The sequence below is a fragment of the Diabrotica undecimpunctata genome, chromosome 1 (assembly GCF_040954645.1).
Source record: "Diabrotica undecimpunctata isolate CICGRU chromosome 1, icDiaUnde3, whole genome shotgun sequence".
Lineage (NCBI taxonomy): Eukaryota > Metazoa > Arthropoda > Insecta > Coleoptera > Chrysomelidae > Diabrotica > Diabrotica undecimpunctata.
The window spans coordinates 205,899,139-205,922,223 of NC_092803.1; the positions used below are offsets into that span (position 1 = coordinate 205,899,139).

Sequence of the window (23,085 nt, forward strand, 5' to 3'; positions counted from 1 at the left end):
AGGAATCAATGCTCTCGTTACATAGTGATAATGCAGAACGATTAAAAGATGCTTAGATCTATTACCCAGTTGATAATATAGACTTTATCGAAGAAATGGAATAAGGAAGAAATATTAACCGGTACCAAAGATATAAAAACCCGACATACTTTCCTACAGGAAGTATGTGAAATTAATACGAAACTTGAAACTTTATAGATTGCGCATATCTATGTCGCTATGATTAAGTAGAATTTTTACAATTTTTATCGGAGGCGGCAGTCTTTCAAAATATTATAACAGTCCATTGACAAAACGATAAACCAACCGAGATAAAAATCATAATAAACGTGCCGAATCAGCAAAACTTTTTAATTTACTGCAATGATAAACAGTTGAAACTATGAGTAATGCCATTGTTAATACAAAAATAATATTCAAAAGCTTTTTTACCTGTCCTGTCACAATCATTAAATTAAATAGAACTGATAAAACAAATTTGCATTATAATTTAAACAAAGAAAGAAACAAAAGGTATGAATATGTTAAGTAGTCAGTTGAAATTAGACAACTGAGGATAATTTACAATCTGCATAATAAATAATATTATAAGAACTAAAACGAAATAAACCTGTAGAAATATAAGAAAGAAATCTTTTATTTCTTCCCCTTACCTATTTCCGACCTCACTTATTTGTGAAACTAGATCCTAAGTTTTTTTTCTATTTATGGGGATTGTTGACGATTGATATCCTTGGTGTAGTTGTCTGTGGTTATAAATTCTGAAATACTCACATTCATGGACAAAAATTCTTCCTACTGACTGGCAACAATGTCTCCGTAAAGACTCTCCATTAGTTCGGTTCTCTCTCTCTTTACCGTTCTTAAGTCCTACACACTGGAATATCACTAAGTAATCAGTCACTTCAACGAGAGTAATGAGACAGAACTGTCATTTTATATAAGCCCAGTTCTTGCAGTAGAGACATTGACAAATTGTTTGAAATATACCAAGGAGCATTGCTTCTTGATTTCTTCTAACCAAATGTTGTTTTTGTTTTGTGGAAGCTTTGCTTCTATTTTCCTCAATCTTCAATTTTTCTTAGTACAGTCCTCTATCTCTATAACGATATTCAAGGGACCGGTAATTTTCATCGTTATAAGGAGAGATCGTTATACAGAGAGAGACAAAATTCGGTACTGTAATAATAATAATACTGTACTAAATAACCTATTTTAATTTAAAAAAATTATCAAAACGAATATAAATAAATTAACATTGTATTACACATAGATTTATTAACGAATAATATAAGCAATACAGTATAAAAAATGACTGTACAATTAAAACGTGTGTACCCTACAATAAAAAAAATAATATGCTACTATAAAATATATTTAGCCTACATTACCAAAAAAATCTGTCACCTTGGTCTGTCTTCTTTTCCATTTTCACGGAACTGACCTGACCTTGTTCTGAAGACGCATCGAATCTTCCACAACATTCATATCGTCTTCCTGGTGGATGAAGAATCGATGCAGTACTTTTGCTGCATCCAATGCCTGCTGAGGGGTCGGAGCTGGTTCGGGCTCTGCTTCCACTTCCGAGTCACTGTTTTCTTCTTCTTCTACACGAACTGCTTGCAGGATGTCCTCGTTAGAAAGTCCAGATGTAGCTACATTTTCATCAACTTCTACAAAATCTGTTAGCTCTTCCAGTCCGTAGGTGATAGTAAGTTCAAACTGTCTGGCCCAGACATCTAATGTCAGGTCATCTTCATCATCAGTCAATCCTTGATCTTCCAGCCATCCCGCGTGTTTGAAGGAATGTTTTATTGCATTGCCCGTCACCTCGTCCCAGGATTTACTAATCATTAGGATGGCGTTAAGAAATGTTTAGTTTAAGATCGCCATTATTATCAACCAATTCCATCAAAAGTCTTCTCCTGTAATGGCTTTTCAAACTCTTGATGATACTTTGGTCCATGGGCTGAAGGACACTCGTTGTGTTTGCTGGCAGAAAACAGAGTTCGATGTTTTGAAGGTCGCGCAATACAGGATGAGCAGGACAATTGTCTACAAGCAAAAGAATTTTTTTCCCTTTAAGCTCGATATCCCACTTTCTTATCGCTTCTTCAAAAATTTCCGAGGTCACCCACGCACTCTTGTTTGCTTTATAGGTAACCGGTAGATTTTTTATGTTTTTAAAGCAACGCGGGTTTTTTGACTTCCCTATCACTAACAATTTTCGCTTCACCGAACCTGTCATGTTAGCGGCCACTAAAACTGTAATGCGTTCCTTAGAGAGCTTTCCACCAACGCACTTTTCCAATTTAAATTTTAAAGTTCTGTTTGGTGTCATTTTAAAAAACAATCCAGTCTCATCCGCATTGAAAATGTCGTCTGGCGCATATCGTGCCTTCAGTCCATGCCATACGTTTTCTAGCCAATCATCCGTTACGTTTTGGTTAATATCGCGAGCCTCTTCGCTGATTTGCCCGTAGTTGATCTTGTGCCGCAGCTTCCACTTGCTCAGCCAACCTTCAGATGCCTGAAATTCTCAATTCCAAGTTCAGCTGCAAAAAACTCAGCTTTTGTCCTGACCACAGGCCCAGAAAGTGGAATATGGTTCATACGCTGCTGCTGGAACCACTGAAGCATATCGCGCTCTAAATCTTCGTGCTGAGGTTTCCGCAACTTCTTCCTGCTACCGCCCTCCACCTCCGCTTTAAGCCACTTTTTTCTGTCCTTCCATATCGTAGCCACAGTTGACTGAGACAGCTCCGTCTGGCGAACGACATCCGATTGCTTTTCACCTTTCTCTATCGCTCGAGTTATCGATAACTTTTCCTCCACCGAGAGCACTTTACGCTTTTTCGAAAACATGTTGACTGTTCACACACTCAGACACAACTCAAACTGGAAATGAAAAGTCGTCAATAGATGACAACATCTGTGTGATAACAGTTAGGTACGCCGCCCGAACAAAAAACGTGAGTCACTTAATTCTCTGATAAGAAAGAGTAGAATGGGTGGCCGCATTCCTTAAGCGCAAAACAAAACAACCGCTGGACAATGACCTTGCCATTCGTAACTCAGGTAATCTGAACTTTAAACACAATAACACATTTGTCATCAACTATTGAACGCTAAAAAGTTATCGCTATAAAGAGAGAACGATATCGGTATAGAGAAAGAATTAATACATTGTTCTTATGACGAACCAACCAACGTTTACTATTTTCATCGTTTTAGAGGAATTATCATTATATAGGGAATCGTTATAGAGAGAGACTACTGTATTACTATCACATTTAGCATTGAGCAATGTTTAGTTCTCGTCTTTAATAGCGTTGTAATTTGATGCAAGTAGCATATTATCTGCTTTATTTGTTTGAACATATCTCTGATCTCAATGTTGTGCTTAGTTTTCTTTAATTCTTTGCATATTTGGTCTAAGTGAGAGTGAGAAATTTTGAAGATAGTAGAAACATTAAGATATTGTTACAAATCTCTGTGGGTGCAGAGATTAAATTAAGTAATCGTGATTTAATTATCTTTGTTTTAACTCACAAATCACTAAATTACGAATGCCATAAATTACTAAATCAAAGATCGCCGCAGCGGGCTTATATAATGACAGCATCTGTTCTAGATATAGCCAGCGGAAGGACGAAGGCCGAATCCGTGCGATAACATGAAATTCCAGAAAGTTACCGGGGCAAAAACCTCGAAAACAGAAACTGTGTATGGAAAATTCGAGTGAAGAGAGTATTATCGGCTTCTTCAAGCACAGGATCGCAATTAGGGGTCGCTCATTAATATACTGTAGAAAATTAAAAACAACGTTCCCGGTACGACTATGATACGAATGAACAAGACGGGATTATCGAATAAAACTTGGTAATAAAAGGCGAAAGAGAAAATTAAAAAAATAAAGAAATCTGAGGTGAAACCAATCAATAATGTCTTGAAGAGCAGATATATTGAAAAACAGATACAAGATATTGAAGAACAAAGCGGCTTTCGTACCGGGAGATCCTGCCTTGATAATATATTTATCCTACGACAAATAATTGAAAAGCGTGTCGAAAGAAGTAGAGAGACCCATTTGGTATTTATAGACCTTGAGAAAGCATATGATAGTGTCCCGTTAAAGAAAATGTTTGAGGTCCTCAAAAGGTCCGGATTGGATTCGACGTATATCCGAGCGATATATAAATTGTACGAAAATGCAGTTAGTTGTGTAAAAATTGGAACCAGAACCTCAAATGAATTTAAAGTCACTAAAGGCCTAAAGCAAGGATGCTGTTTGTCACCGACACTCTTTAAAATATACGTCCAAGAAGCATTGAGGAATTGGAGAAATAAATGTAGATTTATGGGCATCGAAGTGGGACAAGAAACTCTGTATACATTGTTGTTTGCAGATGATCAGGTGGTGGTTGCAACCGATGAGGAAGATATAAATTATATGAATCGAAAATTATTTGAGGAATATGCCAAATGGGGGCTTACTGTAAACATAAGCAAAACAGAATATTTAAAAATTGGAGGAAATACCACAGATCTGAGGCTTGAAAACGCAGTCATAAAAGGCTGCAACCAGTATAAATATCTAGGAAGCATCTTATCAGCAGATGGCAGAGTTAAGATAGATGTACAAAACCGAATAACCCAAGGGAAAAAATGCATCCGAATACTGAATTCATTACTGTGGTCTAATAAAATAAAGATGCATACCAAACTTCGCGTATACAGAGCAATTGTAGAACCAATTACCACATATGGTGCCGAATGTTGGACGATGACAAAGAATGAACGAGATAAAGTAGACGTTGTGGAAATGGATTATCTTAGAAGGTCATGTCGAGTATCGAGAATGGAAAGAATCAGGAATGAGGAAATACGAAACCGTGCAGGAATTAGAGATACTCTTTCAGATAGAATACAAGGAAGGCAATTACAATGGTATGGTCACGTGATGAGAATGGAGGAGGAGCGGTGGCCAAAGAAAGCCTTTATGTATGTTCCGCCAGAAAGAAGGAAAAGGGGAAGACCACCAAATTCCTGGAGAAGAGAAATTACAAAAACAATGCAATCTAGAGGCTTAGAAGAGGGAGATTGGAGAGATAGGAAAAGATGGAGGCTGAAATGCGGGAAGCGGCAATCGCCGTAGGACCCCCGTTATATGATGATGATGAATGAAAGGCGAAAGAGAAAATTAAAAAACCAAAGAAATCTGAGGTGAAACCAATCAATAATGTCTTGAAGAGCAGATATATTGAAGTGGGCTAATGGTAAAACAAAAAGAACAATGACTTTCTATGTGATATATTTTTTCATAGCATTATATCTTGGTTCACAACAATATCAATCCCATTTACTGATGTGATGAGAGTGATTATTTAGATTTTTATACAAATATTATTTTCATCTCTTCTAAGGAGATGAAAATGAAACGTTAATTATAAAACCATGGCAAGTTATTCGATATCCCTGATTGTTTTTATTTGATTTCAGCAACTGAAGTACGCTGTCAAGAGAAAACCAAAGGAGGTCTTCGCTATGAAGTGATCCTCGGTGAGCCAGATGTCAAAGCTCCCCCACCAAAGTTGTCGCTCTCGCCAAAGGGTAGCATGTCCGTCCAGGATATCGAAGATAAACTAAAGGCTGCTGAGGAACGCAGACAGGTAAGTGTTATATTCTTAATTTTTTTTTGCAACCAACAGATGTGATTTCTACCAAGAAACTTAATACTCTCGTCATTTTCCAGCAATTGGAATCAAACAAAATGGCTGCTTGGTCTGCGAAAATCATGAAAATCGAAGAGGCCAGTCGTAAAAAGAACGAAAAGACTTGTCAATTCATATCTGCCACTCGCGATGCTCTAGAACAAAAAATGGGTACCCATGTAGAGAAAAGGGAAGCATATATCACCGACTTGAGGTCAAAACTAAAGGTAAGGTACATTATTCTATATAGTTTCGCCAAATTCATCTTCAATTTATTTTTTTATTGCTTCAAATAAAATAGTTTTTGATTGTCTTCAATTGGAATAACAATCTAAGTAATAAGTTTTGAAATGAAGAATTCCAACGCGCTAACAAATAAGTTACTAATATATTGATTAGTTATCGTTACTAAATAATGATAAATCCAAAGTTATTGTCTTCTTTGTAGAAGTACTTCTTTAAATGAAATTTTAATAAAATAATGCAAAATATGGTCGATTTAATAACCAGAGATCGTAAATACTCTTAATAGTAGTTTTTTGCGTTGATGATAAAAATTGTTTTCCAAATAAATTTGCTCATAAATTTAGTGAACTTCCTCGTTTATTATCTGAATAACAATATTTAACTACTGCGTCTGTTTATCATTTTGTTGTTTTCTTAAAAGATTGTTTAAATTTGAAGCGCATTTACGATGTTTAGGTGTTTGACCTGAACTATCTCCGGAGCCATCTTTTTTTTATTGTTGTACAAATAATAACTATCTTGACTGACATATCTTTTTTACTTTTCGTGTCAGAAACACCTTTTACAATAATGTGTTAATTTGCTGGTCGTGAATCTTATGTCGTGAGTCATATATTCACTAATTTTTGAATTGTATATATGTAAGAAAACAATGTTTAATATGAATAAGGTAGAAACGAACGAATAAAAGAAATCGCATTGCGATCAAAAATACAATCGTCGAAGATGTTGAACAATAAGATTGTATGAACATATAATCCAAATGGATGAGTTGTGACTTCCGAAAGTAGCATTGAATTTGAAACCAGCCGAGAGGAGTAAACTTAAAAACCCGTAACAACCTGAGGAACTAGCACCAAGAAGGCAATTGGCGGGAGAAACTTGAAAAACGAAATGTGCTGAGGTATAAAAAAAATTACTAAAGAACGGACTATGACGCCATATCACTATGAAACTGTCTATAATAACTAAGATATGAGTTGGTCTACTAGATTGTTCGCATCGACTTGTATCCGAAGGATGAGAGGCGAATGGCGAAATACGAAATACAAAAATTATACATATGATTCACACTCTGAAAAATGTGGATTCTGCAAATATATTGTTAATTCGATCAGTATGGATTGGTTTACGAGATTATTCACATCAGTTAATATCTAATACACGAGATGGAGCGAAAGGATTACAAAGGAATTGTTGCATAGATGTACATGTAACTCGCATTTGTCTTGCTTGGAAGAGACACACACCTTGCTAATTGGAATAAAACACACAAATATATCCCACTTACGATGTACACTCTGAAAAATATGGATTCTTTACATGTATTATTAATCCGATCAAGTGATTAACTTAATTCTTCACAACTCAAATAATTAAGTAAAATAGTGTCCTTGAATGGATGCTAATATATTTAAATGATACAAAAAGCATTAAAACTCACCTTAATTCTAAAGTAATACAACGGAATAAAAAGGAAAAGACAGTTACGATTTGATTTCACGTACAGGGACCTGTGCATCCGCTTATACGTATTTCGGCCTAATAGGCCCCTTCAGAACGGCTTTCGCAATTGCTCTGAACGTGAAAATAAATCTTTTGTGTCTTAGGAAGCAACTCTAACATGGCTTCGTATAGACGCAAATAGCGTCATCTGATATTTGGTTTCGAAACTTAGTTTACGGATTTTAATACAACGGAATTCATTAGTCCTTACACATTGTACGGATGGTTGGAATGTGTTTTAATTGATTCCTTAAATAACATACACATAATAACACGAACAAACTATAGCACGACACAAAGCACGGATATCGACCCAACTATTCAAAGATCTAAATTCAACTGCCTCTCAAATATAATTTATCAAATTTTTGCCCCTAACACAAGTACTACTGATCCATTATCCAGAACCTACAAAAACGATACTTCGTTTCTAAATCCGCTGCTCAACGGCCAGTTGCTTTAATATTAATTCACAATTACATCATTTTGGTAGATATTGTTTATATGTAGACTTAACTCTCTGTCTGACTTGTCTGTTTTTCAATGTGCCTATAGTAAGTTGTCGTTCCATCGTTTTCGTGGTCTTCCTACTGATCGTCTTCCTATTGGGGAAACTTCTGTTGCCGTATTTACTACTCTATTTCTTGTCATTAGGCTTATATGATCGTTCCATTCTACTCTTCTATTTCTTACCCAATCCTTGATGTTTCCTACCTTGCATCTACGTCGTATATCTGTACTTCTAGCTCTGTCCCATATTATTTTGCTATCAATTTTCAAGTGTTTCCATCTCTTCTGTTTCTAACATCCTTTTTGTTTTTTCAGGTCGTGTTTCTGCCGCATATGTCATTATTGTCCTGATGACTGTTATAAGTTAATTTGAGTTATAACCGTTAGGAGCTTTTATCTGAATAAGATATGGCGTAGCCTATGTTGTATTTTAGGGTCACTATGGTATGTGGCTTATTTGCATAGACCTGTGATTTAGAAAACCTTACAAAAAAGAGTTCAAAATTATGATATGTGTATTTCTGTACATAAAACCATCAAAATAAACCTCCTAAGGTGGGTGGGCCACGTTATGGTCGGAAGAAGAAGAAGGTGGCGACCTAAACTTAGGTATCTGGACGATGTACAGAACGATTTAAGGGGGATGGAGAAGAAGACACTCGACAGGAAAGCATGGAAGAATGTTTTGAGGCAGGCCAGGGCTCGCGAAGGGCTGTAGCTCCAACTGATAATGTATTTCTGTACATACACGGACAAATCATTTTCCAAAAAATTTAGCGAATGATTAGAGATCTGAAGAAATCAGCATATGACCCTCGGAGAATCTTTGTTGGCAAATTGTGCCTAAAAGTTATTTTTTTATAATTAAATCCCGAACTTATTCAGTGAAATAATATACCTTTTATATAAGCGGAAATAGAGTTAGTTCAATAGCATCATAATATTCTGACCCACATTTTTTCTATCTTATAAATAAATATAACTTAATATATTTCTAATTCTGTAAATTTTTTATATAGGATCATATCGAAAATGTCGAAAAGACTCGTTTATCTCTGGAAGTTCAAACAGAAGAAGTCAGATCAGCTATTGAAGATAAACTGAAGACAGCTTCTCAGCAACGCGATGATAACATCAAAAAGATGTTGGAACGCCTAAAAGAGCACGTAAGTAGTCTCGGTTTTGTTTTCAAGATTTTTGTCTTAGTTTCTCTTGCAAAAAGATTACATATTCCCGTAGTTCTACATACGAAAAAGATGCATATGATCCGTTTTCATAAGAATGTGTTTTTCATTTATTAAATTTTGTTAATTGATAAAACTTTTACAACGTACATAACAGTAACTTCTGGGTTCACCAATAAATTGATCAATTCTTATGAATTTGTGGACGAAAAACGATGTGCGCAATGTAACAGTGTCTAAAAAAGAAAATGCAATTGAAAAGTTTTTGAATTTCACCTTGTATTTACCCACTTGATCCTGTATATTTTGGACGAATGACATTTTGACATTTGGCTTTTGATATGTGACATGTAACCGGTGACATACGACAGCTTTGATGACGTCAGTGGCTTAGAGACGTCAAAGTAGAAATCGTGGAGAGGCACAACCGACAAATAACTTTGCAACATACAGGAACCGGAATAACGAAGACATTCGTAGCAGATAAGATTTGAGAAGAAATCATTCATCCAAATAAGACAGAAGAAATCATTCATACGCAGGAAATTTTGCGAAATGTCTTAGTCAAATAAATTTATACTGAAGAAAAGGTTCGAAAATCCAGTAAATAATAATTTTCGGTTTAATAAAAGTAAAAAATCGCATCGTAGAGCGTAAACGTGAACACCAGGCGATTATATCGAACCGATATCGGATCAATAGGATCCCGGAAAATATATCTCGGCGCTGGGAGTGGAGCAATAATTTGCACAGGCTCTTAAGCGATTTTACACTGCATTGCCAATTCGTACTGTGTGGTGGAGTGGTGCTTGAAAACAGTAATTTTGCTGTTGTTTTAATAAATTAACGGATATCAGGAGTTCCTTTGACACGGCACAGTTTTTCAAAAATTTAAAATGCATATTTAGCGAAATACTAAACTCATTATAGTCCGTATGGTTATTACATTCTTATATTTCGGTAAATTGATGTGAAACGGATCAGATGCATTTTGTGATTCGGATTGAATGGCTTTTCCCGTCCTTTTAGTTTTCCAAATTTCAAAATCTTTTTACAATTGATTCTATCGATGGCTACGGTAGGAAAAATATAAAAAATAAAAGATTATTTTTAAAATATAGATTAATTCCAGTCAGTTCAGTCAAAAAATTTATTACTTTTCGCTTACGATGTTGGTAGAATTCAAATTGCACGTTTTGTAAATATATCAGATGGAAAAAGTTTTTTTTACCAAATGTTAGTATTGTATTACTCGTTTTTCTCGGCGTTTAGAGTTGCAGTATTCTCATCGCCGGCATTTTCAATAGCCTTTGTGTAGTGGCTGTGTCGGGTACTATTTTTTTTATTTTAATTTTCATTCTTATTCGAAGAGCATGCATTTTGTTTCGAATTGCGTTGTAATTGTCGTTACCACTGCGTGTAAGTAAAAAAAATGGGCTGGGAGTGTCACAGTGTCACCTAGACGTGATTAGCTTAGTGGGTACTTGGTCCAAGCCATAAGCCATTATCCACATAGAAATTTCTTAAGCGTAATAGTTTAAAATCCCATGCGAGTTGAAATTAAAATTCACTAGTGAATCTAGTCGACTGATAGAGTAATAGTAGTAAGAGATAAAAGGTATCGTTGCACCATGAACTCTCCATTAATTGCTTTCTACCGAAAATCAAAAAATATTAGAAAATATTAACATATTTTCTAAAAAAAATTGTTGTTTTTTTGTCTTCTTACTTATCCTCCTTTAAAATTTGTACCTATACCCAAAATTACTTATTATAGTTCACGATATCTGTGTAATCTGTTTAATGGATTGTCTATATTTTTCCGTACCTGCTCAGATCTTTGTATCTAATCAGTTCTCATTCCATCAGCGTTTCTGTATTTTTTTGCGATGTTTTTCTTTTTTGTTTTAATTCCTGAGGGTCTATCATCAGGTGGGTCTTTTCCTCAGTTGTTAAAATGTGATTAATTTAACTTTCGTTCGTTCTGTTCTTTCTGTTCGTTCTCCTTTGTCAAGAAACTAACCCCTTCGTCTTTTTTGTTGCTGCTAGTATTAAGTCAGCCACAAAATGACGGTTAGTGCTCTTTTAAAGGGTCCGGTTTTCAGCCGACTCGAAGTTTGATTAATAGATTTTTATTTTTGTGTCTTGTCTTAAATGTTTGTTCTTCCAGATTGTGTCATTTTGTGACGTCGTACTTCTTCTTGAACATCTCCGTAACTAGTTATATCTATTCCCAGATATCTAAACTCTGCTCTAATTATAGAGGCATCTCCCTACTTAATACGGCATATAAAATCTTATCGAACATCCTATTAAGTAGGCTGACATTTTTTGTAGAAAATTTCATGGAGGAATACCAAGCCGGCTTCAGAAAACATAGATCGACCATAGATCAGATCTTTACTCTAAGACAGCTGCTTGAAAAAGGATGGGAATTCAATCGAACTATCCATAATCTCTTCATAGATTTCCGGCAAGCGTACGACAGCATTAAAAGGGATCAGATGTGGAATGCAATGGCAGAACTTTCAGTTCCAAAAAAACTTATCCAGCTTGTTAAGTTATGTGTGAATAGCTGTAGATCCAGAGTACGGATAGGTAACAAACTCTCAGAATCTTTCGAAATAAGCAGTGGCCTGAAACAAGGAGATCCGCTGTCACCTCTCCTCTTTAATATCATCCTGGAGAAAGTAGTAAGAGCAGCACAACTTAAAACAGAATTACTGACAGTAAATGGACCAAAATTACTACTAGCATACGCAGATGACATTGACATTGTGGGAAACACAGTCACCAGCAGTGGCCTGAAACAAGGAGATCCGCTGTCACCTCTCCTCTTTAATATCATCCTGGAGAAAGTAGTAAGAGCAGCACAACTTAAAACAGAATTACTGACAGTAAATGGACCAAAATTACTACTAGCATACGCAGATGACATTGACATTGTGGGAAACACAGTCACCAATGTGAAGGAGACTTTTAATAAATTGGAGGTAGAGGCAAAGAAAACTGGTTTAAGGGTAAACGAAAGGAAAACCAAATACATGTGCATCAACAGACAAAAGGGACGAGATAGAATAGGGCAAAATGTTACAATAGACCCATATAACTTTGAAAGAGTGGAGAGTTTTAAATATCTCGGAGCAACAATCACTGCAGATAAAGATATCGCGGAAGAGATTAAAGGATGAATTCAGGCAGCAAACAGATGTATGTACAGCCTCCACAATACTCTTAAATCTAAAAGCCTAACACGAACATCAAAGATTAGAATATATAAAACGGTGATTAGACCGGTGCTCATGTATGGGTGTGAGACGTGGACCCTGGCCAAAGAAACTGAAAGAAAACTTAGATGTTTTGAGAGGAAAATCCTCAGAAGAATCTTTGGGCCTTATCACGACATTAATAGCAACCAATACCGAATGAGAACAAATGCTGAGGTCAAGCAGATGTATAGAGCGAGCGATATAGTCCAAGAGATTAAATTCCAATGTCTAAGTTGGGCTGGCCATGTCCATAGACTCCCTAATAACCGTCTTGCCAAGTTAATATGGGAGAAAGCCCCCACAGGAAGAAGGTCCTTAGGACGTCCACGAATGCGATGGAGAGACAATATATAGTCAGATCTAAGAACAATGGGGTTTCCCACTGACCCAACTATTATGGACGACCGTTCAAGTTGGAAGCAAGTTGTGCAGTCAGCCAAAACCCACCCCGGGTTGTAGTGCTATGAGAAGAAGAAGAAGATATCTAAACCTTGCTTCCTGCTTTATTATTTTCGTTCAATTTCGATTTTACATCGTAGTGGGTATTTAGATGTTGTCATACATTTGGTTTTTTCTGTTGATATTATCATATTAAATTTCTTGGCTGTTGTATTGAAGATGTGTGTTAATCTTTGGAGATTGTCTTCTGTCTCGGCGATTAATGCGGCGTCGTCTGCGTAACATAATATTTGATTTCATTGTTCCCCATTCTGTAGTTATGACCTTTACGTACCGCTTGTATTATTTCGTCTATTCTAATATTAAAGAGAAGTGGGCTTAAATTTCTTTTCTGAAACATGATGTATTGTTGTTGTTTCTTTTGTTTAGTATGACTTTGCGTTTTCCTAGAGCTTCTGTTGCTGCTTCTTCAATGTTGTTTTTAATTTTCTCCCAGTTCGTGTTTATATCTTCGATGTCGTCTATTTGTTTCAGCTGTATCTTCTGTGCTAGTCTCCTTTGTACATTTCTCTTGTAATTTGCAAAAGAGAAATGTACTTTGTACATTTGGTTTTGGTGTTATTTTTATTCTTATTTTTGCTAGTACCAGTTTGTGTTCACTCCCCGCGTCTGCTGAGTTTAAAGTTCGGATATCTAGAATCTGCTTTGGGTGGATCTCAATACCCGACAATATTTTGATTCAGCGAACTGTGGTAGGTAATATATGTTTGTTAAATTTATCAGCACTTGCTTTGAATCGGGACGACTTGCAAATCGGTTCTAAACCTGACGCGGTTTTAAAACCGGATCGGCACGTTAACAAGAGGACTAATGTACACTTAAAATGTATATTTTACAAATAAAATAACCTTTATGAAAAATGAATTAATCTGTATTTTAGAAAATAAAATTATTTGTGCAACTTTCTGATAGTTACCCACGTTTGCGTTATGCACTTTTTCTATTTCATTGTTACTTCAGCATCACGAAACTCACATTCAGAGTTTTCACCCTCCGGCTTAGAACTTTGAGCATAAATCTAGAAAGTTTGCAGTCGCTACCGATGTCTAACGTCGATTTCTGAACTTGATCAATAAATAAGAAACTTGTCGGTAGAATTTTATGTCAATTTTGTTGTATTTGATAAAAATTGTTAGAACTAGAATTAAAATCGAAAGAGAAGTTTTTATGCTCAAAGTTCAAGCAACTTATCATTCCCAAAATCGTACACTTTACATTTTTCCTACTTCTTTTTTTATATAAACGAATTCACAGTATCGTTAGTTTTATCACAAATTTCATCATCGCTTGCATGTTTATGTGCTTCATTATGCAGGAAGAACAAGTAGCTAAGGTGAGAGAACAAAATACCGTAAAATTGCAACAGTTGGACCTTGCGATCCAAGAAAAACTAGAGCAGGCTCAATCACGAAAAGAACAGCTCGAACAAGAGCAGAAAGAGAAACTCAAGAGTTACGTAAGTATAATATGCTTGAAATCGATCATTTATCAATAAATTGCATGAAGTTTTCAGTTAAATTCTCAGTTAAAACTGAGAATTTTTGTTATTTTTTAATCTATTTTACAGCATAATCGCTTTCAAAAAGTTTTTTATTCGAGCTCCTGAAAATAGTGTGAAATATCGGCTATTACATTCTATATTTTTTTAAATGGCGCCTTAGACCAACGTTTGAGAACAAGAAGTAGTCACACAGGTCTAAATGGTGAATACAGTGGGTGCCATAGTCCATTTGACGGAAAATAGTTTTGAACAGTGAGTTTTTAATTTTTTTCTGTCCTACTATGCAGATCTTTCCCATTTTCAGTCCATAGTTTGGGCTTTCTCTGTTCATTTGGCGTTGATACAGTTTTTCCACTGCTTTGTATATTGCTTTATCTCTGGCGTATAAAAATGTTCCCACGTTTCGTCAAAAATGACGTAGCAGCAAAAAAATCCTTCGTATTAAGTTTTATCATTGCCAAATCGTGTCCTTTTTGGTCGATACTGAGCAATTGTGGCATCCATCGCGTGGATAGCTTTCTTATATCCAAATTATCATGTATGATGTTACGTACGTATTCATTTATTATCATGTGAACGATGTAGGTGATTTCTTGGATAGTTGCGGTTTCTTGGGCATAAATTATCGAAAAAATTAGGTATAGTTCACTTTTTAAAAGTAATACTAAATTTATTACAATTTTTTGTATTCAAGTCTCTTTAGGTTAAGTAATTAATCAAAATGTTAGAAAAATCACAACTGTTGAAAAAAAAGTGAGCGAAGGCAACAAATCGACTTAATTGCTAATGTTTTAACGAAAATTGTTAATAGTTTCTATTCGTCAACATTTTTCATAATTTTCAGTTTTTTTTGTTTCTCAGTCAATTTTACGTTCTTGTTTTTAGTAGGCTTGGTATTCTTTTGAATCTTAGTTGTTTGGTGATGGTAAGATGGTTTTTATGTCTGCCCTTGGAAACTTTTCTTTGACTTGTCTTAGTATAGTTTTATTGGGTTGGTTCTTTTTCTCCTTTCACGTATTTTATCAAGATTTTCCTTACTAGATATTGTGAATCTTCGATTTTTATAAAAATATCTCCAAGAGTTGTTTGTACACGTTTTGTAGCTGAACAATATTGAAATGATTGTTACAAACCTTTCTGAGATATTTTTACATCTGGCTCATTACAACTAAACTATTTTTGGACACCTCTAAATTGATTATTCGCTGTGGTGGATAACTTTGAGTCCACTCGTTCAATAAACAATCAACCTACACCCATACGTTGAGGAAACGCAAGATCTGCCGTAAACGTCGTCACTTTCCATGAGAGTGCACGAGTATCCGAATAAGCCACCAACCACAGCGATTTTCAAAGCATAACCCATGAGATCGGTCAAATTCAGCCTGATAATACGCCAGATTCATGAAAAATTTCGATATCTCACACACACTTTGTTTGACTAAAATTTAAAAATAGTCAGCCTTAATTAAAGATCCTATAATACCTAAAATTTTCATATATTTTCTTTGTTTTCATTGATTGAATGGAACAATTTCATAATATCATTGAACAGTAAATTTGAAAACTTCTTGCAATTTATTTATACATTTTACAAACAAGTTGCAGCGATGTAGACAAAGGTGAACATTTTTGCAACATTATTTAGAAACCTTTTTAGTACTATTGTGGTAAAGAGTTGTTTTTTAGTTTTAATGCAATCAAATACATATATAATAAGATTTTCGAGTTGATCAGAGTATTACGCGTATAAAAGTGAATATAGGTGTGATTATTAAACAGTGACAGATAGAAGTAGAGTGCGGTGATCAATTCCGTAATGGACGATCAAAAACAACTATTGCTTCGGATATGATCGAAAAATAATTCACCGGATCATATTTTATCGCTTAAACCAGGATTTACTATTACACTCACAAGAAACCAAAGAACCGAACATGTTAGATATCAACGAAGTCGAAAAGGCTTTGGTCGATCCTTCTGCCTGATGTGCAGATGATCTGTGACAGTAAGACAAATCCTCTGTCCCAATTGACGCAGTGTATAAGATTGGGCAAGATGATTTTCCTTAGGATCAGGAATAGCTTCACCCCCTGGATTTTTAGCTTCTTCGATAGCTCGTATACTGTATATTTTTTTCTTTTATAAGGTTACTTGAAGGTAACTGCAGGCTCAATCGTCTAATTGGCTTACTTTCAAGTCCTTTCGTCCTTTCTTTACTGAGTTGTTAAGAAAATAATATTTCTTTACTCATTAGGCGAAAAACTGCCATTCCTTGATTTATAATCAGCAAGAAATCGCCGTTTCTTTACTTTGTCGTCAAAAAATCTCTGTTTCTTTAGTTTGTCGTCAAAAAATCGACGTTTCTTTTCTTATTCGGCGAGAAATTGCCATTTCTTTACTTATAATCTGCAAAAAATCGCCGTTTCTTTGTTTAGTCTTCAAAAAATCGCTGTTTCTTAACTTAATCGGCGAGAAATCGCTATTTACTTACTTATAATCGGCAAGAAATCGCTGTTTTTTACTTGGTCGTCAAGAAATCGTTGTTGAAATCGTTTTCTTGATGTTTCTTTCAAGAAATTGCCGTTTCTGTGCTTAGTCGCCAAGAAATCGCTTTTTCTTTACTTATTTGGCGAGAAATCACCATTTCTTTACTAATAATCGACAAGAAAATCATCGTTTCTTTACTTAATCGGCAAAAAATCGCCGTTTATTTTCTTAGTCGTGGAGAAACTGTCCTTTATTTACTCAGTCGTCAACAAATCGCTGTATATTTATCCTGATGTTCAGGATGCATAGGGACCGAGGAAAGATGTTCTATCGATCCTTTTGGCTTGATTGAAAGGTTTTCAGCAAGAGGTATTAGAAAAGTTAAGACATGGATAACTTGTGGTTAACAATATTCATAACTATAACTATATTCATGTTATAAATCTATTCCATTTGTCATTTGTCTGTCTTTTTCAGATTGGACTTACTCCTTTCGTAATATCAACGTTCTATTTCATTTCAACTCTGAATCTCACGTTGTGTCATTTTCTAGTTTTCGTTTCTTTCGTTGTGTCAAGACTAACTTGTTTTAGAGCGTTTTATTATTTTGGTTTTGGTCCTTATCGACTCGTATTGTTCTAATACCATTTGTGAGTAACATTTTTAATTGAAAATTCGGCTATTTTGTGAAAATTGTGGGTAATTTGCATGAAATAAAGTAGTTATCGGTTTATTTTTCAATCAGATTATTGCTTATTTAAAATATTGCCGAAATTTAAATATATTGGGCGATCAGAATAGTTTATCGAAAAATAACATGTTATTTGACGAAAAAAGTTGTTTTCTTTGGTACTTAGATTCCTCTCCATAGTGTCTTCTTCATTTAAACCTTTCTCTCCCAAGTCCTCTACCATACAGTCTCTTCACCTCTCGATTTTCCTTTGCCTCTTTTTTCCTTGACTTTTAAAAATAAGAAGAAGTAATGCGATTACAAATTCGTTAAAAAGTGGCTGGTTATTATTGTAACTGTACATTCATATATACGTAATATTTTTTATTAAAACATTACATTAAAGATTTTATTTAATGTAATGTATAAGGTATTTCGCAAATATAAATAAGAAACAACTCTGTACCATATTTTATGCGTAGTTTGTTTCTTTTTTAATTCTACCTTATCGAAAAAACATGGTTTAAACTATTTAAGAATAAGTTATATTACCTAATTTAGATGCATAATGTAAAGTTATTTTAGATATACCGTTTCACATTTTTTATCTGATTGCATTTTACATACGTGGTCGTTGCCCGTACTACTTACATCTATATGTTTGTCGTATTTATAACTTAGTGATGTTTTCTGATCAAATAAAATAATTTATTCGAAGGGTGATCAAAAAATTGCTCTACAAAAAATACACAAAAAATTTGATTTAAAAATATTACTTTCAAATTACTAATCCTGTAGAAGTCTGCATTTCTGATTAGGTATTATAAAACATCCTAGGACTTATCGTGGAAAGCGATTTAGCTTCTCCAGCGATTTCAGTCGTGTCAAAAGTTTGATAAACAAGAAAATATCTGCAGCCCTACTGAGCTAGGGAATGAAGCCCTTGCCTTTTTTTAGAAATCATGAAGGAACAACGCAGAATGAACTAGTGTTGCTCTTCGTCATTACCCCTACCTCTTTATTCACACAGCCACATTCAAATTACTCAGAGAAGATAATTAAAATTAGTGGAAGGAATTTATAGTGTGAAGTATGCACGTACCTCTCCTTTATAGGAAACAAGGAAGCTTACATAATTCTCTTGTAGAAGTAATTTTTTCTTAACTAACTTAGTACAAAAACGTACATAAGCAAACCTTAGCAAAACGTACCTGCAGGTCCTGCAGACGACCTGGACCCAGAAATAGATATTAATTGAACATATGCTTTCGATTAGGACGACTATAATTGATCTGTTGAGTCAGTCAGGTAACCTAACTTGACTCAATAGTCTGTATATATTAGAATGAAGGTGAAACCGAAATAAAAAAGTGTTCTTTAAAAATGTGTTAAATTTTGTCTTCGGAGAATTAATATTTGCCAGGAACTTCTTGAAATGAAAATGGTGATAAGTTGTTAAAACAATCTATAAGAACTGTATAGTATGTGCAAACTGTAGGTGATTAAACAATAATGTAAATTATATTAATGCTCTTAATACCATTCCAAAGGACTGTGAACTCCCAGTGACAGCGAGTTTGAATTCCTATTCATATTCCAAGGTTTTTATTTTAGGTGCCATATACTCACCCAGAATCTGACCTTTATTTCGCGTTTTCTTAATATTTTGATATTTAATTTGGTTATTCTCTTTTCTTCTTACTTATGACGGAAGCGCTGAGTTTAGCTTACAGTTTATTTTCTCGTTGTCAGCTTCTACTTGTGCAATTACCTTGTGAGTACCTTTGGTGATAATTTGCCTCTACAAATAAACCCCGGATCATCCCTGGTGGAGGTTTGTAGTGATTTAATATCACTTGAGAACATTTTTGTTTGAAATTTGTACCCAATTTGATCAGTGTGAAGTTAGCTCGCACGATTCTGACATTTGTCGTAGAGCATGGTGTAATTTATATCGACATGTTTTTGAAACAGCGCCCCCAAGCCCAGGATGTGTTTCTAAGATATACAACTATTATTATTCTTTCTCACTCACCAAAAATCCTCGCTGGTATTAGTGTATCTAAATAAGCATGCAGCAACGATAATAAACACCGAGGAACCACCAGAGGATTCCACACAACAACGTAGCGTATTCCTCGATGGACGCGTATTTTGTATGCATCTATTGTGACTTGCCTACTAGCATTTTTTATGTACGTGCTCGGAAGAATCTGATTACCTAGATTCAATTCTTGCGTTATCCAGGTATATAAGAATTGTCACTATATATAAGTTTTCACTGGGTCACATTAACAGTGAATACTTTTCGAAATCCCGACTATTCTACTGGATTGTAGAGCCCGTTTTGAAGATTGATCTACTGTCTTTAATTATATTCTAATCACTAATACAAGACAAATGATTCACTTCTCGAATATGTTTATAATATCAATTCACAAATATATTTCGGTAACTTAATCATATGCATGTTGCTGATTTGTCGTGATGCACCTATAACCGTAAAAAATTTCTTTTTCAGGAGAAGCGAGCTGAGCTCGTTCGCCAGAACAAGGCCAATCTGGCCGCCGAAGGCAAGTTGATCCCGTCTTCTGGTTAAAAGAAGGAACCATCACATGGTTACAATTATCTATCATTATAAATCTTACTTCGATCGAAGCTCATTTATTTCTTATATCATTTAATAATACGTACTTTTAGTATTGAAGGTGGACTTTGCGCCTGCGCTAATATACACGCTTCGAAATCTGTAAAAACATCGTTTTTCTTCGATATTTGGTTAAATATACCTGTTGGACACATGATTTTATTATCTTACGTACTACTTTAGATATATTTGTTAAAGTCGTTGTCTAGAGCTGAAATAAGCTTGAACTAAAGTAGTTTCTGTAATTGTTAAGTAATTTATCATACTTTTGCTTTGCCTCAAGATGAAACTTTGCTTTGTGAGGAAAGTTTCACAGCTTAAGCTGAAAGTGGTTAATAGCCTTCGTATTTTATGTGCCATGTGTCATGTTTCCAACACTCTTAAATTGATATTTCGTTGTTCGACGCGTGTGTATCACCGCAGGGGCAAAACTCTTACCGCCTAATTCTCACATATTGTCAGAAATGTGGCTTCGTACTGATATTCAGTTTGTGTTATTATTGTTTTGTCTACGTATATTTTTCTTTGCTTAACCGTATTTTATATATTGTACTGACTTAGTAAAATGTTATTTTCATTTATTTTTTGTTTTTTTTTTCTTATTATTTCTGGATGTTTTGAATGTAAGAGTTGTTTAACAAGGATTTTAGATAAGAAAAAATATATTATTATATTCAAAATTGACCAGCTAGCTTTAGCAGAATGTGGATATACAAATCTTTTAGTAATTATGCACTTTTGGAACAAAAATTTCACTCGATGGCAAAATGAGAACAAAAAATCTCACCGGACACAGGATTTCTCTCGCTCAAGGCACTGTAGTCGTTCGGATAGTACATTATATAGTTGTTATAAGTGATTGCGAAGAAAAAACATCTATAAATATTTAAAATAGTGAAAATACGTTTCTAATGCTTCTATATGAACAGCTGTGAAGTTGGTAGAACTTTCAAACATTGGTGCGACTCAAGATCTCTCAAGCATTTTTTCAATATCGGCAGTGAACGTGTTAAGACGAAATATTAAATACTCCGAAAATAGATCAATCGAAAGTACCTCTTCTCTTCCAGATACAAGTTTTTGTAGTTCTTTTTATAGAGAACGTTTAAGTATTGGAAAATGCCTTTAAAGAAAAAAATATCTAATCTGTTTTATAGATGGCATCAAAATGTCCGTCTTTTCTATCCACTTGAAAGTTAGTAGTTTATTTACGCCTTAAATGTAGGCAACTTACATTTCTGACTTGCAGTGTTTTCTAAATTTCAATATTTGCCTGAACGACAAATAGAACGATAAACACTAATAAATATGACCACAGTTCATCAATAAATTAAAAAGACGAAGAGATTACTTATTAGCCTAACGTCGAATGTGGAATGGGTCTTGTAATTGCATTATTAGTAGGTGAATTACGCCTTAAATGAAGGCAGCTGCTTCCTGATTGTAGTGCTACCTGATTACGTTATTAGAAACGGTATTCTCAAATAATTTTTAGAGCTTTTTGAGAGGTTTAAGACCTTAACAATCAATTATTGTAGTGATATTGATAGTATGGGTGGGAAACGAAACGTCAATTGAAACACTACAATTATAAAGCGAAGACGACGAATTAAATAATCGACACGAATACATTCGGTTAGATCAATGACATAAAAAGGCAAAGAAAATATTCCTCACCATCCAATATCTACATCGAAAGCAAAACGACAGTTCGAAATTCTATTAGGAGTAATTAAGTTTCACCTTAAATGTGTGGGCATCTAAAAGACTTATTGATAATTTGGCTGTACTGTATTCAGCTTACCTTGTTTATTGAAAACGATTTCTACACTAAGTTAAAATACACGATTTTAATTACAGTTATTGTGATTTGTGTCCAAAAAATTATAAAATTCAAGTAAAATTATGATGGACCATTCATCCTTGTCGACATGTCATATTTTCGTAAAATTAAAACATGTAATGTAAGTTGCCTAATAACAACATTGCGTAATGTGGATGCATGTAGATGATTGGCTAAGGTTGGTAACCTAATAATATGTACATTATTGCTAATGTGGGACTATACACCGTATAGAGCGCCAAAACAATTATTCTTGAAGTATTAAAGTGTACTCTAAATTTAATTTGTAGCCAAAATACGCTTCCTTACAACCGACAATCGAAGAGATGGTTGATATTGCACCTGTAGGGTATTGTCTAATTAAAATCTGCATGAAATAACGTTTAAACATTTTACTTCTAGAGATCTACATGTAAATGAAGGGAAACTTAATTTTTTTGTACAAAACAATCCACAACTTGTGAACGTTGTTAAATTATGAGTCTACTCTTTCAGTTTGCATCAAAGAAAAAATATTCGCGTAATTTTGAAAAACATTGATGAATCTTACACTCAAATACGAAAAAAATTACAAAATTTGTGCTAATTACTTTAAGATTTGCCTTTTGATGTAAAGAGCTTTGTAAAATTTTCAAGCGTTACCAACGTGACGTGATGTTTTATTATTATTAACAAAACAACCGCATAGTGCTGCCTTTTTGTATAAACTTTGGAATGAGTGAACAGTGAAGTTGTGCTTATGCTGTAGATGTTTTTTGGAAAATTTTGTTCGGAAATGTAAGGTTAGTTTGTTGGATTTTCACGCTAAAAGGGATGCTACAGTACGAGATGTTCGCTAGGAGTCGTTGAAGTAACTGATACTAGAAACGTACTATGTATATAACTATATTTATTTGAAGTTCTGGTCAAAGATAAATCTGTAACTTTTAATAATACGTTATCGATCTTGCCCCTAATTATTTTTATACTTCGAGTCAAATATGTTATGGTATTGTTGGCAACCTCTTTGCGTTAGATTGGATGATTGAATAATACTACTAACGAGA

General features: G+C 34.5%; 1 protein-coding gene across 2 annotated transcripts in view; it reads left to right on the forward strand.

The window, feature by feature from the left end:
* The window catches only part of stai (stathmin), a 62,154-nt gene extending 41,377 nt beyond the window's left edge, over window positions 1-20,777 (forward strand). For both annotated transcript variants that reach the window (XM_072521059.1, XM_072521060.1), the window contains 5 exons: window positions 5,503-5,672; window positions 5,756-5,941; window positions 8,996-9,142; window positions 14,204-14,344; window positions 20,071-20,777. In XM_072521059.1, coding sequence (XP_072377160.1) covers window positions 5,503-5,672; window positions 5,756-5,941; window positions 8,996-9,142; window positions 14,204-14,344; window positions 20,071-20,148 — 722 coding nt within the window. In that variant the 3' untranslated portion in view covers window positions 20,149-20,777. The remainder of the gene's footprint in view (window positions 1-5,502; window positions 5,673-5,755; window positions 5,942-8,995; window positions 9,143-14,203; window positions 14,345-20,070) is intronic.
* The last annotated feature ends 2,308 nt before the right edge of the window (window positions 20,778-23,085 follow it).